Raw genomic sequence first — 20,923 nt, 5'->3', positions numbered from 1 at the left:
CTCCTCTCCTCGGTGCTGCAGGCACTCTCGGGAGCATCACAATGGCAAAGGGCCGCTACAGGTGGTCCTCTCAGTTTAACGCCCTTTTGTCCTCGGTTAAACCCACTGTTGGGCTAATTTTGGAACGTTAACCTCAGCCTGTTTAGCATGTTTATCAGGTCTGAACAATGCCAGCCGTCCCGAGGGCTGCAGTGCTGGGTGCTACTGCGGGCGCAGGCGTGCGTAAATACAGGCGTGCAGCGTACCCGTCAGTGTCACCTTAAATCACTGCTGTGGGAGCAGTGACGTTTGTGCGAGTGTGATTTAAAACTGTGATATCTCTGGGTCAATAACGAGCCCGAGTCGTGCCCGAAGCGCCTGGAAAGTGGGGCTGTGGTGCCACCTAGCGGCCGGCGTGGGCACAGTCCGGCAGAATAGATGAAAACCACCCAGAAAGCCCCGTCTTCAAACTGTTTACACTGAATTACTTGTTTATTAACGTGTTTACCTTTGTTGTGTAACTGGCAGCTGAGAAAATATGACTAAAGTAGTGCAGTTCAACACTTTTTACACTTTAAATAACCACCGCAAACTCTGACATTTAAAACCTTCTAAATGCAGATGTTGCACAGAGGGAGCTCAGGTGCTCGTTCTCGGCTGTGTGAGGTTCACTGGGCAAAGCCGGAGGGTAACGAACATCTCGAAGTTCACCGCGAGTCCCTTCTCACCCAGGCTGTGACAACTTTGACATGTGTCAAGCCCATAATTGCACCCATCACATTTAAGAGACAGAAGCTCCTGTTTGCTCAATTTAATGAGAACAAATTAATCTGCAGCCGCTTGTCAACCATGTGACAGGGCAACTTCCTGTGTGTACGTGTGTGTGTGTGTGTGCACGTGTGTGTGTGTGTGTGCACGTGTGTGTGTTGACAGAGGGGCTGAGCATGAACCCTCAGGCCTCCAAACTGAGGAAATGGGTTGAGAGGTCAAGCTCGATCCATCTCCTTGGAACGTAAACACGGCCGTCCAGGACGAGCTCATCAGGGAGGCTTCTGATTGGTTGAATTGCGATAAGCCGGCTCCCTCTTGGATGCTCATGAATGCCATCTTTGTGGAACGCTCTAATTAGCTGCCTGACACAGATTGTTCTGGAGTAATCAGGTTAGGAAGTGTGCGTGGCGTGCACGTGGCCGGTAAAGGTCACGCAGCTGGGACCTCCCGTTTCGGAGCAGAGCGGGAAGTATTTTCCTTTCAATCACAACTATTGTCGGTTCTCATAGCAGACCAAAGCAAACGTTTCTTCTGGGCCTGACAGACACAACTCAGAGACAGATGAGCTCACATCTGGCTGCCCTGATGCATGCTGGGAACAACTGCTCGGAAATGGAGCCCAGCTCCTCAAAGTGGATCAAATTTGTTCTGGAGGGGAAAAAAGATTTGACTTATTCCATATTTTCAAGTCTCATAATTCATCCATATAATCAGATATTAAATCGACTGTTTTAACATTTCTATTTTTGTTTTCTTATTTGCTTCTTTTAGTAAAGGATAAAACATTTAGAAGTACTTGATGTACTACATTTTAAAACAATGTGAGTCGGAAATATTTTACATGTCTGTGCAAGAAGTCACGTAGGGTGAGAGGTCTAGAGGTCAGAGGTCAGAGGTTATGTTTGCCCATTCTGACGTGCTGTGCAACAGAGAGAGGAAGCAGTTCAGGAACAGCCCCAGTTTTCCCTTCACACCAGGGTTCTTTGAGGATATTTCAACCTCAGCCACTATTAAATTCACACAGTATGACATTAGACGATTTTTTTGATCATTAAAGTAAATCTGTAAACAGAAGAGCACCTTATTATGTAACTGCGTGATAATACATCATGTAATCAACAAACACAGCACTAATTGAGCTGACAAATTCGTGCAATGGAACAATTTTCTCGACCAAAGTGCAGCAGAGTGGCAGTTTATTTTAACTGTACGTTTCTGTCGCCCTCTGGTGGTCAGAAGAGTAACTGCAAGTTGCTTCTGATTAAAGGACTTTAAAAAAAATGTTTTTCTCACTTCACTTCTCCGCATTTCACCCATTCTTTCATCTCTACACCCTTTATTTCGGCTTCCCTGGGAACCTCATATCGTCACGAGTTCCTGTTGGTGGGCTTGAACTGCAGTAGATTTTCTGCGCGCACACCGAAGGCCGGTGCGTGTTTGGTCAGCTGGAATACAAAGATGAAGCCTGGCAGCCATTCAGGCCGACACTCTCACATCCATCATCCACATCAAAGGAGGCCAGAATGGATTTTGTTGTTGAGCTGAGACCATCGGGGGCCACCGCTCCACCACTGCAGCCTCGGAGCTGAAGAGGACGCCGCCTGATCGATATTTTTCACGCCTCAGACGTTTCCTCTGATGTGCTGTTGTGCCCAATGTTGAGTTTTCTCTCCAAACTTCTCAATCTGCTCCGTCTGTCACCCGGGAGACCCGAGTGCTGCACCCGAGGCTGCAGGAGATCGATGAAGACAGAAGTTACGCTCTGAGTATTCTGGTCTGATGAGGACGCAGCTGTCCGTCTCACTATGGAGTTTTTAAAACACCACCATTCTCATGAATACTTTCTAGACTGTTACAATAAGTATGATTCTTCTATGAATCTAATTTCTATTAATTGATTTTGAGTGAGGGTGTATTTTTCTTCACGGCCACTAGGGGGCAGTAAACGCCATGTCAGCGAGCTCCAAAAGTCACCGGATGTTTTTGCAGTAGTCAAATGATTGTGGGACAGCTCAGCTAAAACGTGATCTAATCACACCTGAGCATGTTGAGGAGCTGAAGAATAACAGCTGGGTTCATCTGTTTCTTCACCTGTTCCCAGTCGCCGTGGAGACGCAGCTGCCAAGTTCAAATATTCAAGCTTTTCCCGGGAGCCACGTCGTTCTGTGACCGGTTTTGACGCGGACCACGACAATCATTCGCTAAATAAGTCGTAGTTGAGCTGTTTTATGTGTGACGCTCAGGTGTCCGCGTGCTTCTGCCTCCCAGGTGGCGTCGCCTCGTGTGAACCGGCCGATGGCGTCCCTCCTCCTTGTGGTGGGACAGATATGCCAGCGGGGACAGAGCCAAGGACACAGCTGGCAGGACCGTCTGCGACCGTCTGACGAGTCGCTGCAAGGTCAGCGTCCACAGATACACGCTGACGCGCTGCTGTTTCATGTGGATCTGGGCTGACGCGGGTGCGAGAGGTCACCAGGTTGGTTACACGACCCTTTTCTCCCGGCACCTGACGGACGCACCGCGGGGGCGGGCGGGTCGCGGATGTTTCTGCACGTCTTGGCTGCTCCAAATACCGCAGCTGAAGAAGAATGGCGAGGGTATGAGGCATGTGTCGGGGTCAGGGCTGCTGGGGGGAGTCGAGTATCTCAGGGGCCGACAGTCTTCCCACCAGAGAGGAGCCCTCGTTTAAGAGGGAGGCTCCTCACTCATGTCTCAGTTATATCGCCCTCCTTTGATTGGGGGAATTAGTGTTATGCATTCATAAACAAACAGCATCACCTGGCTCGAGCCCTGATCATAGGAGAGTCAAGTGGGGGTCAGAGGTCACGCAAGTGCGTCTATTGTTGCACCCCGTCCCCCAGAGAACAGCTGAGCACTTTAACTTCCTCCAAGGTCACCGTGTGGTTCTGGTAACCTTTCAGGAGACACAACGTAGACAAAAGTGCAAAATTTAAACAGTGAGAGTTTTTATTTTACAACTAAGTGAAGAAGAGGGACAGAAATAAGAAATAAAAATCTAACCGAAGGAAGGATTTGGAGCCTTTTAAAAGAGGCCCGGAGGCCTCTGACCAGGATCAAAGACATGAATGAATGGATGTGTTTAAAGGGGATGTGTTTAAAGGGGATGTGTTTAAAGCCTCGGTGCTGATTAACCTTCCCGGCTCACTCACACCCAGGCTCGCCGTTCTTGAGAGTCACTGCTGTCGGACTGTTGGCCTGAGTTTGTCCTGGCTGGACCGTGCTGACCCGTGTCCCCCCCCCCCACTGGTGCCGGGGCCCTCAGCTTTGATGATGGCTCTCTGTCAGGCCGAGGGGACAGCGGGGGTCTGGGGTGGCCGTTGAGGGCATCCTGAGACGGTGCCGGGGTGCTCCTGGGAGTGGGAGGCGTGTCCACCTGAGGATCTTTGCTGTCAGGATGGTTCTTTGATCGCGGGCTTTTATCTCCGTCTTCAGCCATGGTTGTGGCCGTCAACACGCTGCTTTGTTCTCCTCTGATCAGCTCCTCCGCGAGCACCTCCCTCCTGCTCCTCCACCTCACCAGCGCCTTCATGGAGCTCATCAGATCAACCAAGCTCAGCAGAACAGAGAGCGAGGAGACGCCCAACATGAAGCTCATCATCAAAGACTTCTCCGTGCGCCTGGAGACGTAGCATTCCACCCCGGAGGTGCAGGGGGCCTCGTAGCACAGGAAGCTCTTTGGAAAGGACAGACCAAAGAGGTAGAACTGGCCCGCTCCAAACGCAGCCTCCAGAAGGATCCTGAGCACCACCACCAGCACGTATGCGCAGTAGAAGCGTGGTCCTCTGGGCTCCTGGACCCGGCTCTTGAGCAGGGACAGTTCTCTGGACGAGCCGCGGTTCTCCAGGCCGACAGGGGAACCTCCACAGTAGAACCCTCCGGGACCCGGGTGCGCGAAGACCTTGTGCGCGACGTAGGTGGCGAAGAGCAGGTGGGGAAGGGCGAGAAGGACGAGGTGGAAGAGCCAGAGGCGGAAGACGGACACGGGAGCGAAGGCGTCGAAGCAGACGTTGGAGCAGCCCGGCTGGATGGTGTTGCAGACGAAGCGCTCCTGCTCGTCGCTGAAGAGCGGGAAGCCGGCCAGCAGCAGCAGGAGCAGGCGGAGGGCCAGCATCAGGGTCCACCAGGCCTTCCCTGGGGGGGGGGGCAGCACAGCTGTCAACCTGTCTGTCTGATGTCTGTCTGTCAACCTGTCTGTCCCTCCGTCCTGTCAATCTAATCTAATCTAATCTAATCTAATCTAATCTAATCTAATCTAATCTAATCCAATCCTGACACACAACACACAACATCAAAGCTCCACAATATCAAAGTGACGTCAGTAACCTGCAGTCGGCTCCACCTTCACCAGGACAACCAGCTCATCCGGGTCTCCTCCCAGTCATCAGCTCAACCGGCCTCACCTGCTCCTGCCCCGGGTATTTAACCTCCCTCTGACACACTCTTTAGTGCTCACGCAGACCTCCCAGCATTGTGTCCTTGCCCCTGTCCCTGTCCCTGTCCCTGTCCCTGCCCCTGTCCTGGTCCCTGTCCCTGTCCTGTCCCTGACCTGCCCCTGTCCTTGTACTGTCCCTGCCCCTGTCCTGTCCCTGCCCCGCTCACCTGCCTCAGCTTCTCTTTGACCAGTTCCCCACCTGCTCCTTGTCTGTTCCCTTCAGCCTGAGTTTCCTTGGATCTGTTAACCGTGGTGGATCACCTCCCTGCCCCGGGAGATCTCGCCGTGAGCAGAACCGATCACGCCAACAAGCTCGTTCTCACCCAGGAAGGAGACGCTGTGGCTGAGCGTGATGAAGAGAACGTCGCTGGCTCCCATCTTCCTCGGGTCTTCAGAACCAGCTGGTGTCAAACGCAGCTCAGGCTCGTCGTCTCCCGACGGCGCTCCAGAAGTGACTCCGGGTCGAGGAGGCCGGGACTTTAGGAGAGAGGGATCTATTCTTACCAGGGGGCCATCAAAGCATTGTTGGCATGTGGGAGGAAGAGTCACCCCCCCCGGAAGCTGCCTGGTTGCTGCCCCCCTCCCCACCCGTTCAGGACACGTCTGACATGTTCGGAAGATCAAAGCCGGATCGAAATAGGAGAGAAATGGACGTCTGGATGAAACCAACAACCGTTGAGCGGGTGACGCTTTTATTTGAGAATCAGCAACATAGCAGACGTCCGTGTGGGTCCATGATGAAAGAATAATAAATAACAATACAAAAGAGTGTGCTTCTAAAACCACGGGTTGGGGTCCAAACGGCGCCTTTAAACCAAAACCTCCATTCTGGGGTCGTGGGAATGTTCGGGAATAACCAGGAACGTTGTTGGGCTGCTCTGATTGGTCAGCTGCCCTCGGCGTGACCAGATCTACACGTCAGCTGACTACCTGAGTGTCGACACTTGTCCGTGCTCATAAATAAACAGGAGCAATCCCAGCGTTGGTGCGTTTGGACCTTCTCACAGGCAGAGTTCCTCAAAAAAAGGCTCCGGACAACAATCGGACTGGGAAAAACCCGACAAGTTGAGGCTCTCAGCCCAGTCTCTCTGTCCGTGATGGGCAGAAGATCCCGGGCACCACGACGGTCCACGCTGGTGTCACTGCTGAGGGACCCGGGTTAGGAAAGGATGGCAGGAACCCACCGGCCCCGGCAGAGATTGTCCACGCTGCCTGAACGCTTCCTTGCAGCTCTCCTGATGTCCTTGAACTTGTCATCACAGAGTCTGGAAATAGCCTGTAAGGAGGACAAGAACAAGATCAGGTTCTGCACACAGACGCTTCACAGTCAGATGTTTAAAGCAACATGTTTCCACTTCTTCAGGACTCTTCACCACAATGTTTCTGAGGAGGGGCAGTTCCTTTGGTGTCCGCCAGAGGGCGCTGACACCGCTGCTAATGGAAGCTGTGTTGGGTGAAAGACAAGGTGAGAAGGGTGTGATGCACCTCCAGTCTTTGGGCTTTGTCCCTGCTGAGGGGCTCCAGAGGGACGTTCAGGTTGTTGGACTCTGACAGCGAGCGCAGGTCAAAGTAATACTTGGCGTAGACGCTGGACGGGACGTTGATGTTGAACTGCAGCAGCTCCAGGAAGTGGCGCTCCAGCTCGTTCCTGATGCAGCGGGACGGAATCAAGCAAAGCTCTGCAACACTTCTCACCATGAGCTCCACGGGGGGCCGACTCACATGTCCTCTACAGTCATGTCCTTCAGGATCTGGCAGTAGTCGACGTTCCACACGGCCTGATCGTCCCAGACTTTGGAGGCCAGCAGGATGGAGCCCAGGACGATCCTCCTCCAGCTCCCTGGACAGATGCAGATCTCTGCGTAGGTGAGGAGCCTCTCCAGGTAGACCTGACACGAGCAGAGGTTGAGATCAGAGGGTGTGTGTGTGTGTGTGTGTGTGTGTGTGTGTGTGTGTGTGTGTGTGTGTGTGTGTGTGTGTGTGTGTGTGTGTGTGTGTGTGTGTGTGAGCCCACCAGCGTGACGATGGCACACTCAGACGTGAGCTGAGCGGCACTGAACAGCGTCCTGATGAAGCGGTAGATCTGCCTCTGCTCGGGGTCGTGCTGGTCGTAGTCGGGCGGCAACGCTGACTTCTGCCAGAGGAAGGAAATATAGATTATTACTGATAAATAGAGATAAATACTGATGATAAAGATAAATACTGATAAATATAATACTGATAAATATAGATAAATACTGATGATATAGATAAATATAATACTGATAAATATAGATAAATACTGATGATATAGATAAATATAGATAAATACTGATGATATAGATAAATATAAATACTGATAAATATAGATAAATACTGATAATATAGATAAATATAAATACTGATAAATATAAATACTGATTAATATAGATAAATACTGATAAATATAAATACTGATAAATATAGATAAATACTGATAATATAGATAAATATAAATACTGATAAATATAAATACTGATTAATATAGATAAATACTAATAAATATAATTATTGATAAATATAGATAAATACTGATATAGATAAATAATGATAAATATAGACAAATATAAATACTGATAAATATAGATAAATACTGATAAATATAAATACTGATATAGATAAATACTGATAAATATAGATAAATGTTTATTTCAAGTGAGGCAGACAGACAGACAGGCAGACAGACAGACAGACAGACAGACAGACAGGCAGGCAGGCAGACAGACAGACAGACAGACAGACAGACAGACAGACAGACAGACAGACAGACAGACAGACAGACAGACAGTCTTACTGAAAGAGGATGGAGCTTCTCATCAAATATGTCCATCAACATGCCTCCATCTGTGTCCCTGAGAGAGAAAGAACATTTTATTAACTTTTCTTTCTGCTTGGAAGGTTCAAACTGCAGAAAAAAGGGCAGAATATGAAGAACGTTCACGTTTTAAACCCATTTATCCAGCAGTTTAGATGTTTACTTGGAATACTCCTGATATTTGCTGACCAACATGACAAATAACCTTCACACATCCCTTAAAACAATAATTACCCTGCTGAGGAGGGAAACAACACAATAATCAACACAACAATGACAGCAGTTCTACTCACCTGTTCTTGATGTGGTAGTAGATGGCCAAAGCCACGCTGTTGAGAGGAAACAGGAAAAGCTGTTAGACTCACAGACCAGCAGCTCCTCCTCCTCCTCGCTCTCCTCCTTTACCATTTGATGGTGTGTTTGAGGTGAGGCTGGCTGACCGTGCTGTCATCCAGGAAAATGGTGGAGCAAGAGCTGTGTTTCCTCCTCAGCATCCCGTTCTGCGCACGCACACACACACACACACACACACGCACACACACACACACGCACACACACACGCACGCACACACACACACACACACGCACACACACACACACGCACACACACACGCACGCACACACACACACACACACACACACGCTGTGAATAGATCAGATAGGACCAATATTTTCCTGTAAAGTCCATCCTGACTCACATTATTGATGAAGACACTTTTCCGCTTTTCTCGCACTGAAGAAGAGAAACAAAAAGGTTGAGCAGAGCTTCAGAAGGAGCTGTACAGCATTTAAGTGTTAAAGACAAGAACACAGCAGCCACACACGACAGACGAGACAGTTGCTGCGGCAACAGGAGGAGGAGAAAAGAATAACTCACAGCTCTTATGAGGCATCTCTGCAGAAACAGGAACCAAAAAGTTTTTTCACTATTTGAACAGTCACAAAAAAAATCATTTTCCCTGTTTGCTGAACTTTAGCATTAGCGAGGCTTTAGCGCGACGTGCTTTTAGCGTGCACAATCTGCTGACTTCTGCTGACGCGGCGCCTCAAAACGCCCGCGTCAGCGTTTCTGTCTGATAAGTGCGGCTCACCGTCATTCTGGGACTTGCTGAGGAAGATGGTGGTGGCCCGAGGGTGGTCTGAGGGATTGTACTCCAGGTCCATCTCTGTCGGAACACAAGCATGCTGGACTCGGTGATTCTTTTAAACACACATTTGTGGTGGGCCCAGTTGGGAAGGTGGGTCATTAGATGGCCAGAACAGCTGGTTCTGGAGAATCCAAGAGTTGATATTGAACAACACAGAGGTTGCAGCTGCTGCAGGGAGCCTAAAGACGGTTAAAGGTTCACCAGAATTTAAGGCTGTCAACAGGCAGCACAACTGAGGTCATGACCTCGAGGCTGCCCTCTAGCGGCCACGCTGCGTTAGAACAGTTTTAGAAGAGTCCCTCCCTGTTTCCTTGGCAACAGAGCCGATCCTGAACAGGATCGCGCTCACGGGTGGAGAAGCTGAGATACACGTGTTATTTCTGAGTTCTGTGGACCGAGTTTATGAAGGTTAAAATGTTGGAAACAGCTTGTTGCTCAGGATCTGAGGGGAACATCCGGGGCTGGATGAACAGAGCGCTGATAGGTGACGTCAGCGTTGAGATGAGCCCAGATGGAACCGGGCCAGAACAGCTGTGTGAGCCTTTCAATGGCGTCATTTAACAGCTGTAAATGTGTGTAACGTCTTCAGTGTCTACACAATTAAACATGTGTGAGGAACACACACACACGCTGACAGGTGATGTGTTTACGACCCTCCCGACTCTCTCCTCCATCAGTCTAAAGGTCTGTAATGAAGCTGACTAATGAGGCCACCACCTGGATTTCCCATGGTGCACTGCGGCCGGTGTCGAGTGGTGACATGCGATATTCAGCAGCTGAGGTAAACTTTAACGGAGGCTCGCGTCAGCATCTGCACGCTGAAACGGGAGACGCCGGCTGGCCGACCTGCTGCCTGCTCTTAAAAACCAGTCGGCCACGGGACGCCCCGTCATCGGTCCGTCGTTGTTCGCTTCCATATTCCTGTAAGATCCGTCGGGATGAACGCACAAAAATCTTAATCGGTCATGACTACAGGGTTTCAACGGCTGTTGAACCTGCAGGAGCGAATAAAAACAGGAAAATACAGATTATTCATCCATAGAGGCTAAAGGCTACTACTGGTGTTGGGTGGCTCCCAGTTAGCTTATCATGTCACTCAAATAACAGGAGGGTGTCATTTAAACCCTGCACACTCTGTTTACACACAAACACGCACGCGCGCGCACACAACACATATCCTGTGTCCACATTGGGATCACTCTTCTTCCCAACTAAGCATCCCATCTTCTGCCATCGAACCTGCAGTAACGCCGCGTCGCCACCAGGCGTCGCTGTTTCCGCTCTTAACATCCGCCCGCTCCTGGAGATGAGCAGCAGCTCTGCAGCCTCCAGTGCAACAATAGCGACCTGATTATATCCTTAGATAATAAAAGCAGGGCGTTTATGCTGAGTGTGGATTTGTAATGAAACTATCTCCCTTGTTCATGCAAATCAGAGCCTTTCAAGTGTTTTTTTTCCCTGCCCAGCTCAAAGTGAAAGTGTCTTTCTGAAGTGATAATGAGAGGGTCTGTGGATCAGGGCGTAAATTACCCCCGTCTCTGGTCAGTGAACCAAGCACAGACGTCTTCTGTGAGGATAAAAAATCAACACCCAGGAAGCAGCAGCAAACTCTCTCTCACAAACTTCAGTTTAATATTCACAGCCAGTCGGTGTGAATAAAAGCAGCCCGTATTTATGTCCTGACCCCTCCGGGTGTCCCGCTGACACATGCTGTCCTCTGGAACCACTGTTCCTGTCAGGCAGAAGAGAAACCACAAGCTGACATAACGTGTGTCTGGCCTCCGGCGCGCTGAAATAGACCCTGCTGATAAAAGTTCCCATAAATAATCAATTCTGGCTCCACACAGATCATGAATGGCATCATAAATGTTCAGTTCTGCTCACATTTGCAGCTAAATAACTCAAACTAAGACCCTTTTTTAAAAATAATGTGTGACAACATGTCCAAAACAGGACATAACTGTCCCTGTTTACCACTGATTGTGTTCTGACACTGACTGACTGTCCCCCGAGGGGAGCAGCCAGCCGTCACTTTTGCCGACTGCTTTTGCCTCCAGCCACATCCCCGCTGCCTCCGAGCGGCAGCTGGAGCTTGCCTGCCCTGTCAGAGTCTCACAGCAGCCTGCTGCAGCACCGTCTCACCCAGCCGGAGTTGAGACCCAACGAACGGTGCTGGAGCCCGTGAGCATGGATGAGCGTGCATTCTTGCATTTATTTTACATCATAGAAACATTTTTAGCGTTCCGTCTGCACTTATATTAACACACAGAGAAAATGAAGGACACATTTAAGGTTATTTGTATCACAGCCTGCAACATCGTCCACAGCTGACAAGACAAACTGCAGGAATCAATGAACCTGCTTCATGAGAAAATCGCTGCTGGCTGCAAACAAGCAGCCCATTTAGTGGACCTCTCCAGTGTGAATGGCTCGATTGTGATGCATATTAGCATGTGTGTGCGTGCGCATGTGACACAGACGCTGTTTAATTTCATGCACAGGCTGAAAAACGAAGCCGCACAAAAGGAGTCCTCCCTCACCAGCAGCATGTTGTCATGTCAGGCGGTAGCCACGGAGACGGGAAAGGACTTTTCACACATGTGGCTGATGTGTTCGCTCACACAGGCTCTGAGGCCACAGGACCTGACGTCAGCTCACAGCAGAAAGCTTAATTATTAGATATATTTAAGGCTTTTCTTTTATATTCTCCTTGTAGGGCCGTGTGTGTGTGTGTGTGTGTGTGTGTGTGTGTGTGTGTGTGTGTGTGTGTTGTTAATTATCAAACAGCTGACTACTCCAGTATGTTCCACTAACTGGTAACCAGTAACTGTTAACTGTTCGGTCCAGTCCAATTAGCAAAACGAATCGGTTCTGACGTCACATGTAATCCCATTTAAACTACAATGTAACAAATTAGACCACAAAACTAATCTGAGCCTTTTTTCTCTCGACAAATAGAAAGACTCATAAACCGGACTTGGTTCTGAACCGAATGTGCTCGGCTCTGAAGCGCAGAGAAGCGCCGCGGGGGGGCCGTGAAGGCAGCAGCTGCGTTTACCGTCCACGTTCTCCCGGTCGCTGATGTGCTGCAGGTTGCAGCCCGTCTCCTCTCGGCTCAGGTCGGACTCCTGCTGGTACGAGTCCAGCCTGGTGTGGACGTTTCTGCGTAGCTTCGGGCTGCCGGAGACGCAGCAGGAGGCGGTGTTCCCCATCTCTGCCCTGGTATCGGGGCCGGAGAGAAACCAGGCTCTGGACCCGACGGGTCACCCGATCCCACTGAGGAGAACCCGGCGGCGTCAGCGATCCCCGGAGCGCATGAGGCGCATCCGCATAGCAGCGTCCTCCCGGGTCGCACCGGCCTTCTGTGTCCACGGGGAGGCTGTGGGGCTGTCTCCCGGGTTGGACTGTGTCACTTACCCCGCTGGACCCAGTCGATGTGTTCCGGTCCCTGCTGGATCCGTTACGGCAGACATGGCGGAGCGGGACGCATCCTGCGCCCGGCCCAGATGAGCTGTGTCGGCTTTCGCTGCGACTGGATCCTGGATCCTCCTGGATCGGTGTCAGGGCGACAGAGCCGGCAGGAGGGGGCGAGGGAGCGAGGGAGGGATGGCGGGGGGGTGGGGGGGGGACGGTTCCGGTTCAAGTGGCGGTCCGATCAGATGCTGGTGATCGTTACTTGCTGGTTCCTCTGATTTTCAGCGGAAGGTTGCAACGCCCCCAAATAGTTTCAGCTCAAATCACATTCTGTTCGTTAAAACTTTATTTGTTCACAATGTGCAATTTAGAGGTGACAGTAAAGCAGCACCAAAGCGAAATAAATAAAAATACACAATAGGAAGAGCGAACAAAGTAAAAGAGGAGCATTTGTTTATTCACACAGACCGGTTTAGGGAAATGAGCGCTGATGTAATCAGGCAACGAACCCTCTGTGTGTGAAGTAAAGGTTCATTTATTATTATTATTATTGTTATTATTATTGTTGTTGTTGTTATTAGGAAGAGCCCTCGTGTTTGGTTCGGCCGGTTGATGGTGTTGCTGCAGTACCCAGTGTTGACCAGAGGGGGTCGCGCTCGAGCCGCCTGAGTTGCGCAAGCGGTGTGGCGTTTTGGGCCCCGGTGGAATTTTCCACTCTAGCTGCCCTCAACCAAACAGCACCAAAACTGAGAGTCTGAGTGGCAGGAATGACTTTTATGGGGTTTTTCCATTCCGTGTTTATAGTTTTGGTGCGGACTCTGACGTTTATAGATAATTATCGCTCGTGTTTCTAATATGTGTGTTTACTACTTTATGACGTTCGTTCCCGGTGGTGGAAACTTGTTTCAAATGTCACTTGGGAAATGTGAACTTTGCAATGATGAAATATTTCACCATTGCAAGGATCCTGGAGAGGAAAGACAAGGTTTTAATGACAAAGCTTTATTTCGTGCTTGGAATTCCTGTTCATGTGTGAAAACAAACAGCTTTTAAAACAAATGGCTTGTTCACAGGCATAAATTCCAAATTAGTGCAGAAACATAAACACATCTCAGCTTTCACCACTAACAACACCTCTGAGGTCATTGCGAAGAGTTGCCATGGAAACTAGTTATCACCATTCTGCTAATCCCTTCTCATTATCTTTCTGACTGACCAGAAAATCAGGTTTCAAATGCCCCAAAAGAAGTCTCAACAACAACAACATTTATTAAAGTCGCCATGGCGACGAGAGGTGCTGACTCTGGTGAAGAGCGAAGGCAGCAGCCGAGGACGATGCTGCTGATTAAAGCGATTGGCAATAACAGGAAGTTGCGCAACTGTGGCTGCTCAAGAGAAGAGACTTCACCGCTGGGCCGACTGTTTCAGCATTTTATTATTTTATTACAGAAACAAAAAGTTCGATTGTGGATCACCAGATCAACTAAAACACTGAAGTCAACGGAACCAAGAAATCAACCTTTAGAAATGGACAGAAAGGAGAACAGGCTGCTGGGCCAGGACGCGGGGGGGGGGGGTTCAGAACAGGAAGGTGAATCAGCGTCCTCTTCAACACGAGGAGCATCACCCATCACCCGACCGCCGTGACCTGGAAAAACTCGCCGCAAAGCTGCTCCCAGCGGCGCTTCAGAGTAAACAGCGTGTGAAAGCATCTGCTGCCCCGGTTCTGACCCAAACAAAAGCATAGAACGGTGATATGCACGCCGGCGCTTTGGTTCTTCTCATGGCAGCGCCCCCCCCCCCTTCACGAATCTACTGCCAGAGTTCACAAAAACAGACTGTAAATATAAATATTTAGATGGAGGATCCGTTTCGATGGAGGATCCGTGGTTCTGTGCGCCATCCGGTAAATCTCCGAGTTCACCCAACAAAACGGACCGGAGCGGGAACGTCTTTCTAAACAGGAGGAAACTTTGAGGAATGCTTTAAGGAACCAAAGCCGGAGCGTAAACGACCCTGGAGACGTGGTTGCAGCTGCTGGTGGACCTGCCTGGGTTTGTGCGTCTGACCCGTGAGGAACCTGGACCCACTCTGTGCCGGAGTGGTGCGTCCTCAGGAAGCACCTGCGCTCCCTCCCCCCCACTGGCCCACTTCTCTCCACGCGCAGAACCGCAGGCAGAGTGCATAGGACACTTGGGTCTCCACACGCAAAGACAACGAGACAAGAACGAGAGCTCGGGGTTCTGGCCGGGAGGCGCCGGGCTGGAGTGAGCAGAGAAACAAAGACGGTCAAAGCAGCTTTTGTTCTGGAGTCTCTTTCGGTGCTGGACCTGGCGCCGCCTCAGGTCTACTCAGCCTTGTGGCAGTAAAGGTCTTTCAGTGCTTTCAGCTCCTCGATCAGGGTCTTGTTCTGGTTCTCCAGCACCGCCACGCGGTTCTCCAGGCACCTGACGTACTCTTTCTTTTTCCTGCGGCATTCCCGCGCTGCCTCCCTGAAGAAGAAGAAGAAGGAGGAGGAGGAGGACGTATGTTAGCTGAAGTATTTAAATAAAGTCTCCCTGCCCACCTTCCGCTCCGCATACCTGTTCTTCATCAGCCGGACCTCTCTCTTCCGGGTGATCTCCTCGGCCTGGTGCGAGGTGGAGGTCTGCATGGAGCCCTGGGAGGTGGCGATCACGATGCTCTGGGGCAGGCCAGAGTTCGGGCTCCTCAGCTGGTAGGTGGGCATGTCTCCTGTAGCAGCTGGTGGACAGAAGATGCCAGCTCTGTTAAAATGTTGGAAGCTCTCTTTCCAATCCACAAACATCCCTTCTCGGAGGCTGACTCCCGCTGCAGTACCTACAGAGGCCGGTAGAGGTCAGCTGACCGATTGCGAACGTTCTTCCAGGTGACTTTTTATAGTTCCTTAATTAAAAGTGAACGCGCTGTTTTCTTGCTGTTCCTCCGCCCTATTAGCCGCACTCCCCCGTGTTCCTGGCTGTTGTCTCCGGGCAACAGGTGGGTGTCGGCGGGCCGCCTGTTGCCGCAGGACCACCGGACGGTGCCGAGCTGCTAATTTTGGACCGTGATTCTCTTGAAACCCTCGCGAGCCAACTTTAAACTGCTCTGCCTGCTGTTTCTCCCATTTAGGTTTCTGTTTCTGACATTCAGCGCACACACGCACACGCGTGCGCAACATCAGTGGTTGACGTCAGTGCGTGCGTCTCACTGCATTCCCCCTCCCGGCCTGACCTCCTTTCCAGGAAACCGAAGTGACGTCAAAGTGACGACTATCTGCCCCCCCACGCCCACACACTGCCCCCCCCCCCCTGCCTGCCAACTGCAGGTTCAGAGCTCAGTGCGTGCGTGCGCGTGTAATAATAACAAAACGGAACCAAAAACTTCTCCGGTTTTAGCGCTGATTATCTTAACTCTACCGGTGTTTTTAACCCCCACACGTGATAAAAGTTGGACCGGATCTTAAGTGCACCAACTCGGCAACATTTCCGAGCAACAAGCGCAACAGTTGACGCCGTTCGCGCAATGGTGAGCGGCGGATATCGCACCGATGGAACTTCCGGTTGCCCTCGTCACGACTTCACTTCCCCGTGAGTTCCACAGGTATCGCGGCTAAAGTGTCGCAGAGCCAAAGTTCGGACGGAGACGGTACCTGACTCGGTCTCGTCCCCGGTCACAGCCATGTCTTCGGTCCAATAATCCAGCACCGCGGCAGCAGAGTCACCTCAGCGGGGCAGAAACGCTCCTGTTCTCCGTTCTGGGTCTGAGTGTTCTCCCACAACCCAGCAGCGCGATTACAAACCCGGCCGCTGACGTCAGCGTGACGTCACCGCCCCGCTGAAGTCAGTGAAACACCCTGGATTACAGCCCCCCCCCCGGATCAGAGCTGGGACCTGCTGGTGGAGGGGGTGGGGCGAGGGGGTAATGAAAGGGCAGTATTTTTAGCCCCAGTGACGCAACTGGAGAGACGCTCAGCAAACAGGAGGATATTGTGTCCCGAGTGGTTGCGCGCAAACTGTCAAACACGCAGATTTATGCGCGCGTTTGTGAGGCAGCAGGATTACACACAACACCCGCACAGGAGGGCTCAAAGGAACCTTTGAAATTTAGTTTGTTTTCTCTGTGGAAAGAAATCTTGATTTCTGACGCTCACCCTCAACAGAGGATGTTGAAAGTTCCTTTATGCTAATTGGGTTTGATGTGGAATATTAATCGAGTGGCGCTTGATTAGCTAGCGAGCTAAGCGTTTGTGTAACCTTAGCAACAGGCATATTTTACAGCTGAGCCCTGCTCTGGGGCTCCACCGTCAGGTACAGGTGCAGCTGTTGACCTTCCCATCCCCCCCCCCCCCCCCCCCCCCCCCCCAGATGATGCTGCCTCCACCTCTTGGCTCCTCCACCATCTGTAATTTACGTCAAGTATTTAAGCCTCTGCCTGCACAAATGTGGTGTTTTGATGATTCCAGGTCAGCACTGAGGTCATCCTGCTCTCACCTGACCTCTGAACATTTGATGTGGACTTTTGGACGGGGTCGGGACATGGGTGGACAACGAGTGCAGCAAGAACAGGGGGCCACAAACGGGGGGCAGGACACGGCACAGATGTTACCTGCGTTACCTCTGTGCCTGCGTGTGCGTGTGCGTGTGCGTGTGCCGGAGGAGAGAGGGAGAGATCTGCAGGGAATCGTAGTACGTCATGTTTATCGTGCTATTACGGGGGTCAAAGATTCCAGTCTAAACCCGAACGATCACGTGATCAACATTCTGTCCAGACGCGAATGACGTCACAAAGGCTAATGTAAATGATTGAAAACGGACCGAGTCAAAATCGATTTATTTTCCTCACAAACGTGAGGCTGGAGAAAATAAAGCGCGCGGAGAGGAATGTTTGCTGACATATGTCTTTATGTGGGAAATGACGTATTCAAAGATGTGGCTGATGCTGATTCTGAGGTCTTTTTTTTAGTTTAGTTTAGTTTAGTTTATCTGTGGACGTTCGACCAGATACGACCAAGACTGCGCTAGAATAAATGGGCGGATAAAACCCCCTCACTGTTGAATGTGCACTGTAGTTAGCGCTAAAAGTAAAAATATGTACTGTATTGAGTAATGTTTCAATTCGAACTCTCAGCCCAACACTTGACGCCGAACCGATCTACAATCATTTTTGGGTGAACTTCCTCTTCAGCCTGTTTTGCCGACATGTTTCCCAACAATCTTCTTCGGTTGATTAAAGTGGGACATTTTTTTAAAAAAGAACTTACCGAAGTTCTACGTACTTTGACTCGTCACGAACGTCAGCGCTGATGACGCAGGGCCGAAGACGATAATCGAAGATAACGTCAGCTTCGGCGAGTCTCGCGAGATGATTCACTCCTCTGTACTTCCGGGTTCGCCCTGTATGAGGTAACCCGAATGGCGCCGTATTTTTCTATTTTTTTAACTGATTTCTGCCGCATATGGTCACTTGTGGAAGGTAGATGGTTGTAATGGTGGACTTAATTCAACATAAATTCGACGATAACAAAAGCATTTCAATTAAAAAGGGATAACGAAATGTATCAAAATGTGAAAATGCTGCCATCTACTGGTTAATGTGGTGACTTCAGGATGGTTATCAAACCAGAAAAATAGAGGCGGCTAAAGTTACAAAAATCTGGTTATAATATAATATTTACAATTCATCTGCTTGCCTTGATAACTCAAACGTTGGGGGCCTGATTTGTAATTGAATGTATAGTATAACTATATGCTAAAGCTCTACACTTTAGAAACAAACCTCAGAATTCAGCTTGTTACAGTTCAGTGAGTGCTCAAAGACACATACCATAAAATAGTCTTTAAATCATGTATAGAATATTTAATGTTGTTAATGAACTGCAGCGGTCCAGTAAAAGAACAGTGGCACCATAGTAAGATTAGTTCAGGAGGCTTTTCCATACCTTCATGGGTTTCCTCCTAATTTTTGCTTGCCCCTTTCCCACCTACATCCCATAATAACCACAGCGCCGTTGTAATCATTAATGTAAACATGAGAATTTGCTACTTTTTGACTTTTCCATTCCTCTCAATAATATCTGATAATCCTGTGCCCCACGCCAGTGATTACCCTCTGTCCCTTCCTCCTTCATGTCCTCAGGTAGTCTTGGGTCAGGATGGGGGCTCCAGATGGTCCAGGACCAGCAGCAGAAGGTTAACCCTGGGGGGGCACACATAGTCCTGGCAGCAGGACATGTGAACGACCTGGACTGGGAAGTACAAATTAGCCTGGGAGGAAAAGAGCTAAGATGCTGCTAAACCCTGCAAAGGTGTGTGTCATTTGTGTCCTAAAATGGCGGATTCACAGGCCTCCCTGACATGTTTTTCTCTTTACTATCACATGAAAGCAGAACATAATGTTCCTATAATATGCATAGGTACAAAAGAGCTAAAACAACAGAATAAAGGGACTGCTGTACAATTGTGATTAACACAGTGACGCAAATTAGATCACATGGGCCAAGAGAAAGTGTGTTTTAAAAATAGAACAAGAGGTTTAAAGACCTGTTAAAATTGCCGCAGCAGTCAGAGGATAATGAGCTAATCAAATTTCATGAAAAATAAAATCCAAACGTTTAAACGTAAAAACATTTGGACTTTCATACTTGTCGTGTCCGCTATTGACCACAGGGGGTCGCTGCTGACTCACATACTTTTCCTGAAAGACCGCAACTAAATGGCAACATATTCCAAAAGAATAAAAGTTAATGAATAAATGTTCAAGCGGTAATGACAACATTGAAACCCACCTCTAAACTCACCTAGTTTAGAGGGGACACACGGTGGGGGGGTTCCATGCTGTTTGTTGGTGTGTTAATTTGGCCCATTTTTAACCAATTGAAGACATGAGAGACTGGTCACCGCCACAGAGACTGACTGCTAACGAACGTTTCATAGGGGAGGAAAGAGTTAACCTCAGCCTCCAAGAGAAGCCGAAAAAGGTCAACTCTGAAAAGGGAAACTTTGTGCTTCCCCCATCATTTAAAGAAAGTTCATATCAGAGCCAGAGTTTTGTGTCTTTTTGTGTTGCTGCAAGTTTTATTTTTTAAAGCGGTTGCCCTCAAAGGAAGCAACCAACTACAGAAAAGAACACAGGGCCCAGAATAGAACCTTGAAGAACCCCACAGCGCTATTGTGCAAACTGGTTTTGACCTTTGACCCGATGTGTCGAACATCAATAAATGCGTAAAGTGGAGTATCCCTCCTCCTCCACTGAAAGAGGCAGTTTGTTTCTTTAACCTGGCGCGTGGCGCCACATTTCCTCTGGTTACCGTTGGTAACGAGTCCTCCTGTTCTCAGAGGTGGAGGCTGCGTAATCCGCGGTGACAGCTGGGGAGGCTGCGGCTGGTGGCCCGCGAGCTCTCCAGCTGTTTTAAGAGTTAAAATAGTCCCGCAGCTGCACGCTGGCATGAAGTGGAGGAGCGGTCCCGTTTAACCACGTGCACGCACGCACACACACACGTGCGCACTGACGCACTCACACTGGGGAAATTCTCTCATAGAGCTGCACCCAGAACCAGTGAGGAACCTGAGAAGATCAGGTTCTGGGTGGTGGCCACCTGGCTGGAGCGACGGAGTCCTGAGGAAATTCCTGTAGTTGCTTTGTGTCCAGTAATTAATGACAGACGCCTCTAATGAGAGTCCACTGGTCAGACCTCCTCTGCTCCTCCTGGAGGTTCTGCTCCTGTCTCTGATGGAAGAACGATGGACCCAAATAGGGAAAGAGCAGCTGCAGAAGAAGCCTCTCGCCTTTCAGCCAGTTCTGATGTGGAGTTTTATTAACTCTGTGTATTTGTCTGTAAAAAAAATAAATGCTGGCATCAAAGAGAAAATGTAAAGTCCCAACATTTAATCTGCTTCTCTGGCGCAGAACTGCTGCGTGTGTAAAATAAGAACTTTGGCGTGTTCGTGGTTAAATGTGCTCCTGATATTAAAGTTATTAAAGTTATAAATGAGCTGTTGCGTCAGTCCATCTCCCCCCCCACACGTCCTCCTTGGATGCCTTCAGGGTCCGTATGTAAACCTCACTACTCTTTCACCTCAGGCTAGACAACCTGAGGCAAAGGTGAAATCAATATTTATTTAATCAATAAATCATAATTTATTTATAGTCTACCCCCCCCCCCCCCACACACAATCCCAGTCATCAATAATACACCATGCTCTTAATAAACTCAATCATAAAACTGCTTGCAGGAGACAAACAATAATAGACTTCAAAGTCTCAACACAACGGAGCTTGTTTCTAATTCCAGCCGCAATAATCCAACGGTCAAACTTCTTGTTCAGA

At 49.6% G+C, this 20,923-nt stretch overlaps 3 protein-coding genes and 1 long non-coding RNA gene across 8 annotated transcripts; 1 reads left to right on the top strand and 3 right to left on the bottom strand.

Moving 5' to 3' along the window:
• Positions 1–3,777: 3,777 nt before the first annotated feature.
• On the bottom strand, positions 3,778–5,726 carry LOC130538626 (gap junction delta-4 protein-like). The gene is made up of 2 exons (XM_057056424.1): positions 5,527–5,726; positions 3,778–4,902 (listed from the first exon to the last, which is right to left on the bottom strand). The coding sequence occupies exons 1-2, from the start codon at positions 5,579–5,581 to the stop codon at positions 3,917–3,919; spliced, it is 1,041 nt and encodes a 346-aa protein (XP_056912404.1). The 5' UTR covers positions 5,582–5,726; the 3' UTR covers positions 3,778–3,916.
• A 152-nt stretch (positions 5,727–5,878) lies between these two features.
• LOC130538627 (cyclin-Y-like) lies at positions 5,879–12,798 on the bottom strand. 3 transcript variants are annotated; one of them, XM_057056425.1, is made up of 11 exons: positions 12,243–12,798; positions 9,128–9,202; positions 8,914–8,931; positions 8,735–8,769; positions 8,442–8,536; positions 8,330–8,365; positions 8,016–8,073; positions 7,218–7,337; positions 6,926–7,092; positions 6,689–6,851; positions 5,879–6,479 (listed from the first exon to the last, which is right to left on the bottom strand). In XM_057056425.1, the coding sequence occupies exons 1-11, from the start codon at positions 12,394–12,396 to the stop codon at positions 6,363–6,365; spliced, it is 1,038 nt and encodes a 345-aa protein (XP_056912405.1). In that variant the 5' UTR covers positions 12,397–12,798; the 3' UTR covers positions 5,879–6,362. The 3 variants fall into 3 exon arrangements, with proteins under 3 accessions (XP_056912405.1, XP_056912406.1, XP_056912407.1); XM_057056426.1 differs by lacking the exon at positions 8,914–8,931; XM_057056427.1 differs by lacking the exons at positions 8,914–8,931; positions 9,128–9,202; positions 12,243–12,798 and having other exon boundaries at positions 8,635–8,907.
• Positions 12,799–13,584: 786 nt separating this feature from the next.
• LOC130538628 (cAMP-responsive element modulator-like) lies at positions 13,585–16,435 on the bottom strand. Of its 2 annotated transcripts, none has more exons than XM_057056429.1 (3): positions 16,248–16,435; positions 15,181–15,340; positions 13,585–15,090 (listed from the first exon to the last, which is right to left on the bottom strand). In XM_057056429.1, the coding sequence occupies exons 1-3, from the start codon at positions 16,276–16,278 to the stop codon at positions 14,946–14,948; spliced, it is 336 nt and encodes a 111-aa protein (XP_056912409.1). In that variant the 5' UTR covers positions 16,279–16,435; the 3' UTR covers positions 13,585–14,945. The 2 variants fall into 2 exon arrangements, with proteins under 2 accessions (XP_056912409.1, XP_056912408.1); XM_057056428.1 differs by having other exon boundaries at positions 15,181–15,436; positions 16,248–16,422.
• On the top strand, positions 15,906–20,585 carry LOC130538630 (uncharacterized). 2 transcript variants are annotated; one of them, XR_008953929.1, is made up of 3 exons: positions 15,906–16,185; positions 17,061–18,000; positions 18,734–20,585. It is a non-coding gene; the product is annotated as an uncharacterized LOC130538630 (long non-coding RNA). The 2 variants fall into 2 exon arrangements; XR_008953928.1 differs by lacking the exon at positions 17,061–18,000.
• Positions 20,586–20,923: the final 338 nt, after the last annotated feature.

The sequence above is a fragment of the Takifugu flavidus genome, chromosome 15, assembly GCF_003711565.1.
Source record: "Takifugu flavidus isolate HTHZ2018 chromosome 15, ASM371156v2, whole genome shotgun sequence".
Taxonomy (NCBI): domain Eukaryota; kingdom Metazoa; phylum Chordata; class Actinopteri; order Tetraodontiformes; family Tetraodontidae; genus Takifugu; species Takifugu flavidus.
The sequence above is the reverse complement of the archived record's forward strand: the minus strand, read 5'-3'. Positions and strand labels throughout refer to the sequence as shown.

Coding starts and splice junctions, on each gene's coding strand:
- LOC130538626 (XM_057056424.1), bottom strand. CDS start 5,581: ATGGGAGCCAGCGACGTTCTCTTCATCACGCTCAGCCACAGCGTCTCC. Junction 4,903..5,526: donor CCACAGCGTCTCCTTCCTGG/GTGAGAACGAGC, acceptor CCCCCCCCCCAG/GGAAGGCCTGGTGGACCCTG.
- LOC130538627 (XM_057056425.1), bottom strand. CDS start 12,396: ATGGGGAACACCGCCTCCTGCTGCGTCTCCGGCAGCCCGAAGCTACGC. Junction 8,537..8,734: donor AAAGTGTCTTCATCAATAAT/GTGAGTCAGGAT, acceptor GTGCGTGCGCAG/AACGGGATGCTGAGGAGGAA. Junction 6,852..6,925: donor GACATGACTGTAGAGGACAT/GTGAGTCGGCCC, acceptor CCGCTGCATCAG/GAACGAGCTGGAGCGCCACT.
- LOC130538628 (XM_057056428.1), bottom strand. CDS start 16,278: ATGGCTGTGACCGGGGACGAGACCGAGTCAG. Junction 15,437..16,247: donor CGGGGACGAGACCGAGTCAG/GTACCGTCTCCG, acceptor CGGCCTCTGTAG/GTACTGCAGCGGGAGTCAGC. Junction 15,091..15,180: donor GTCCGGCTGATGAAGAACAG/GTATGCGGAGCG, acceptor CTTCTTCTTCAG/GGAGGCAGCGCGGGAATGCC.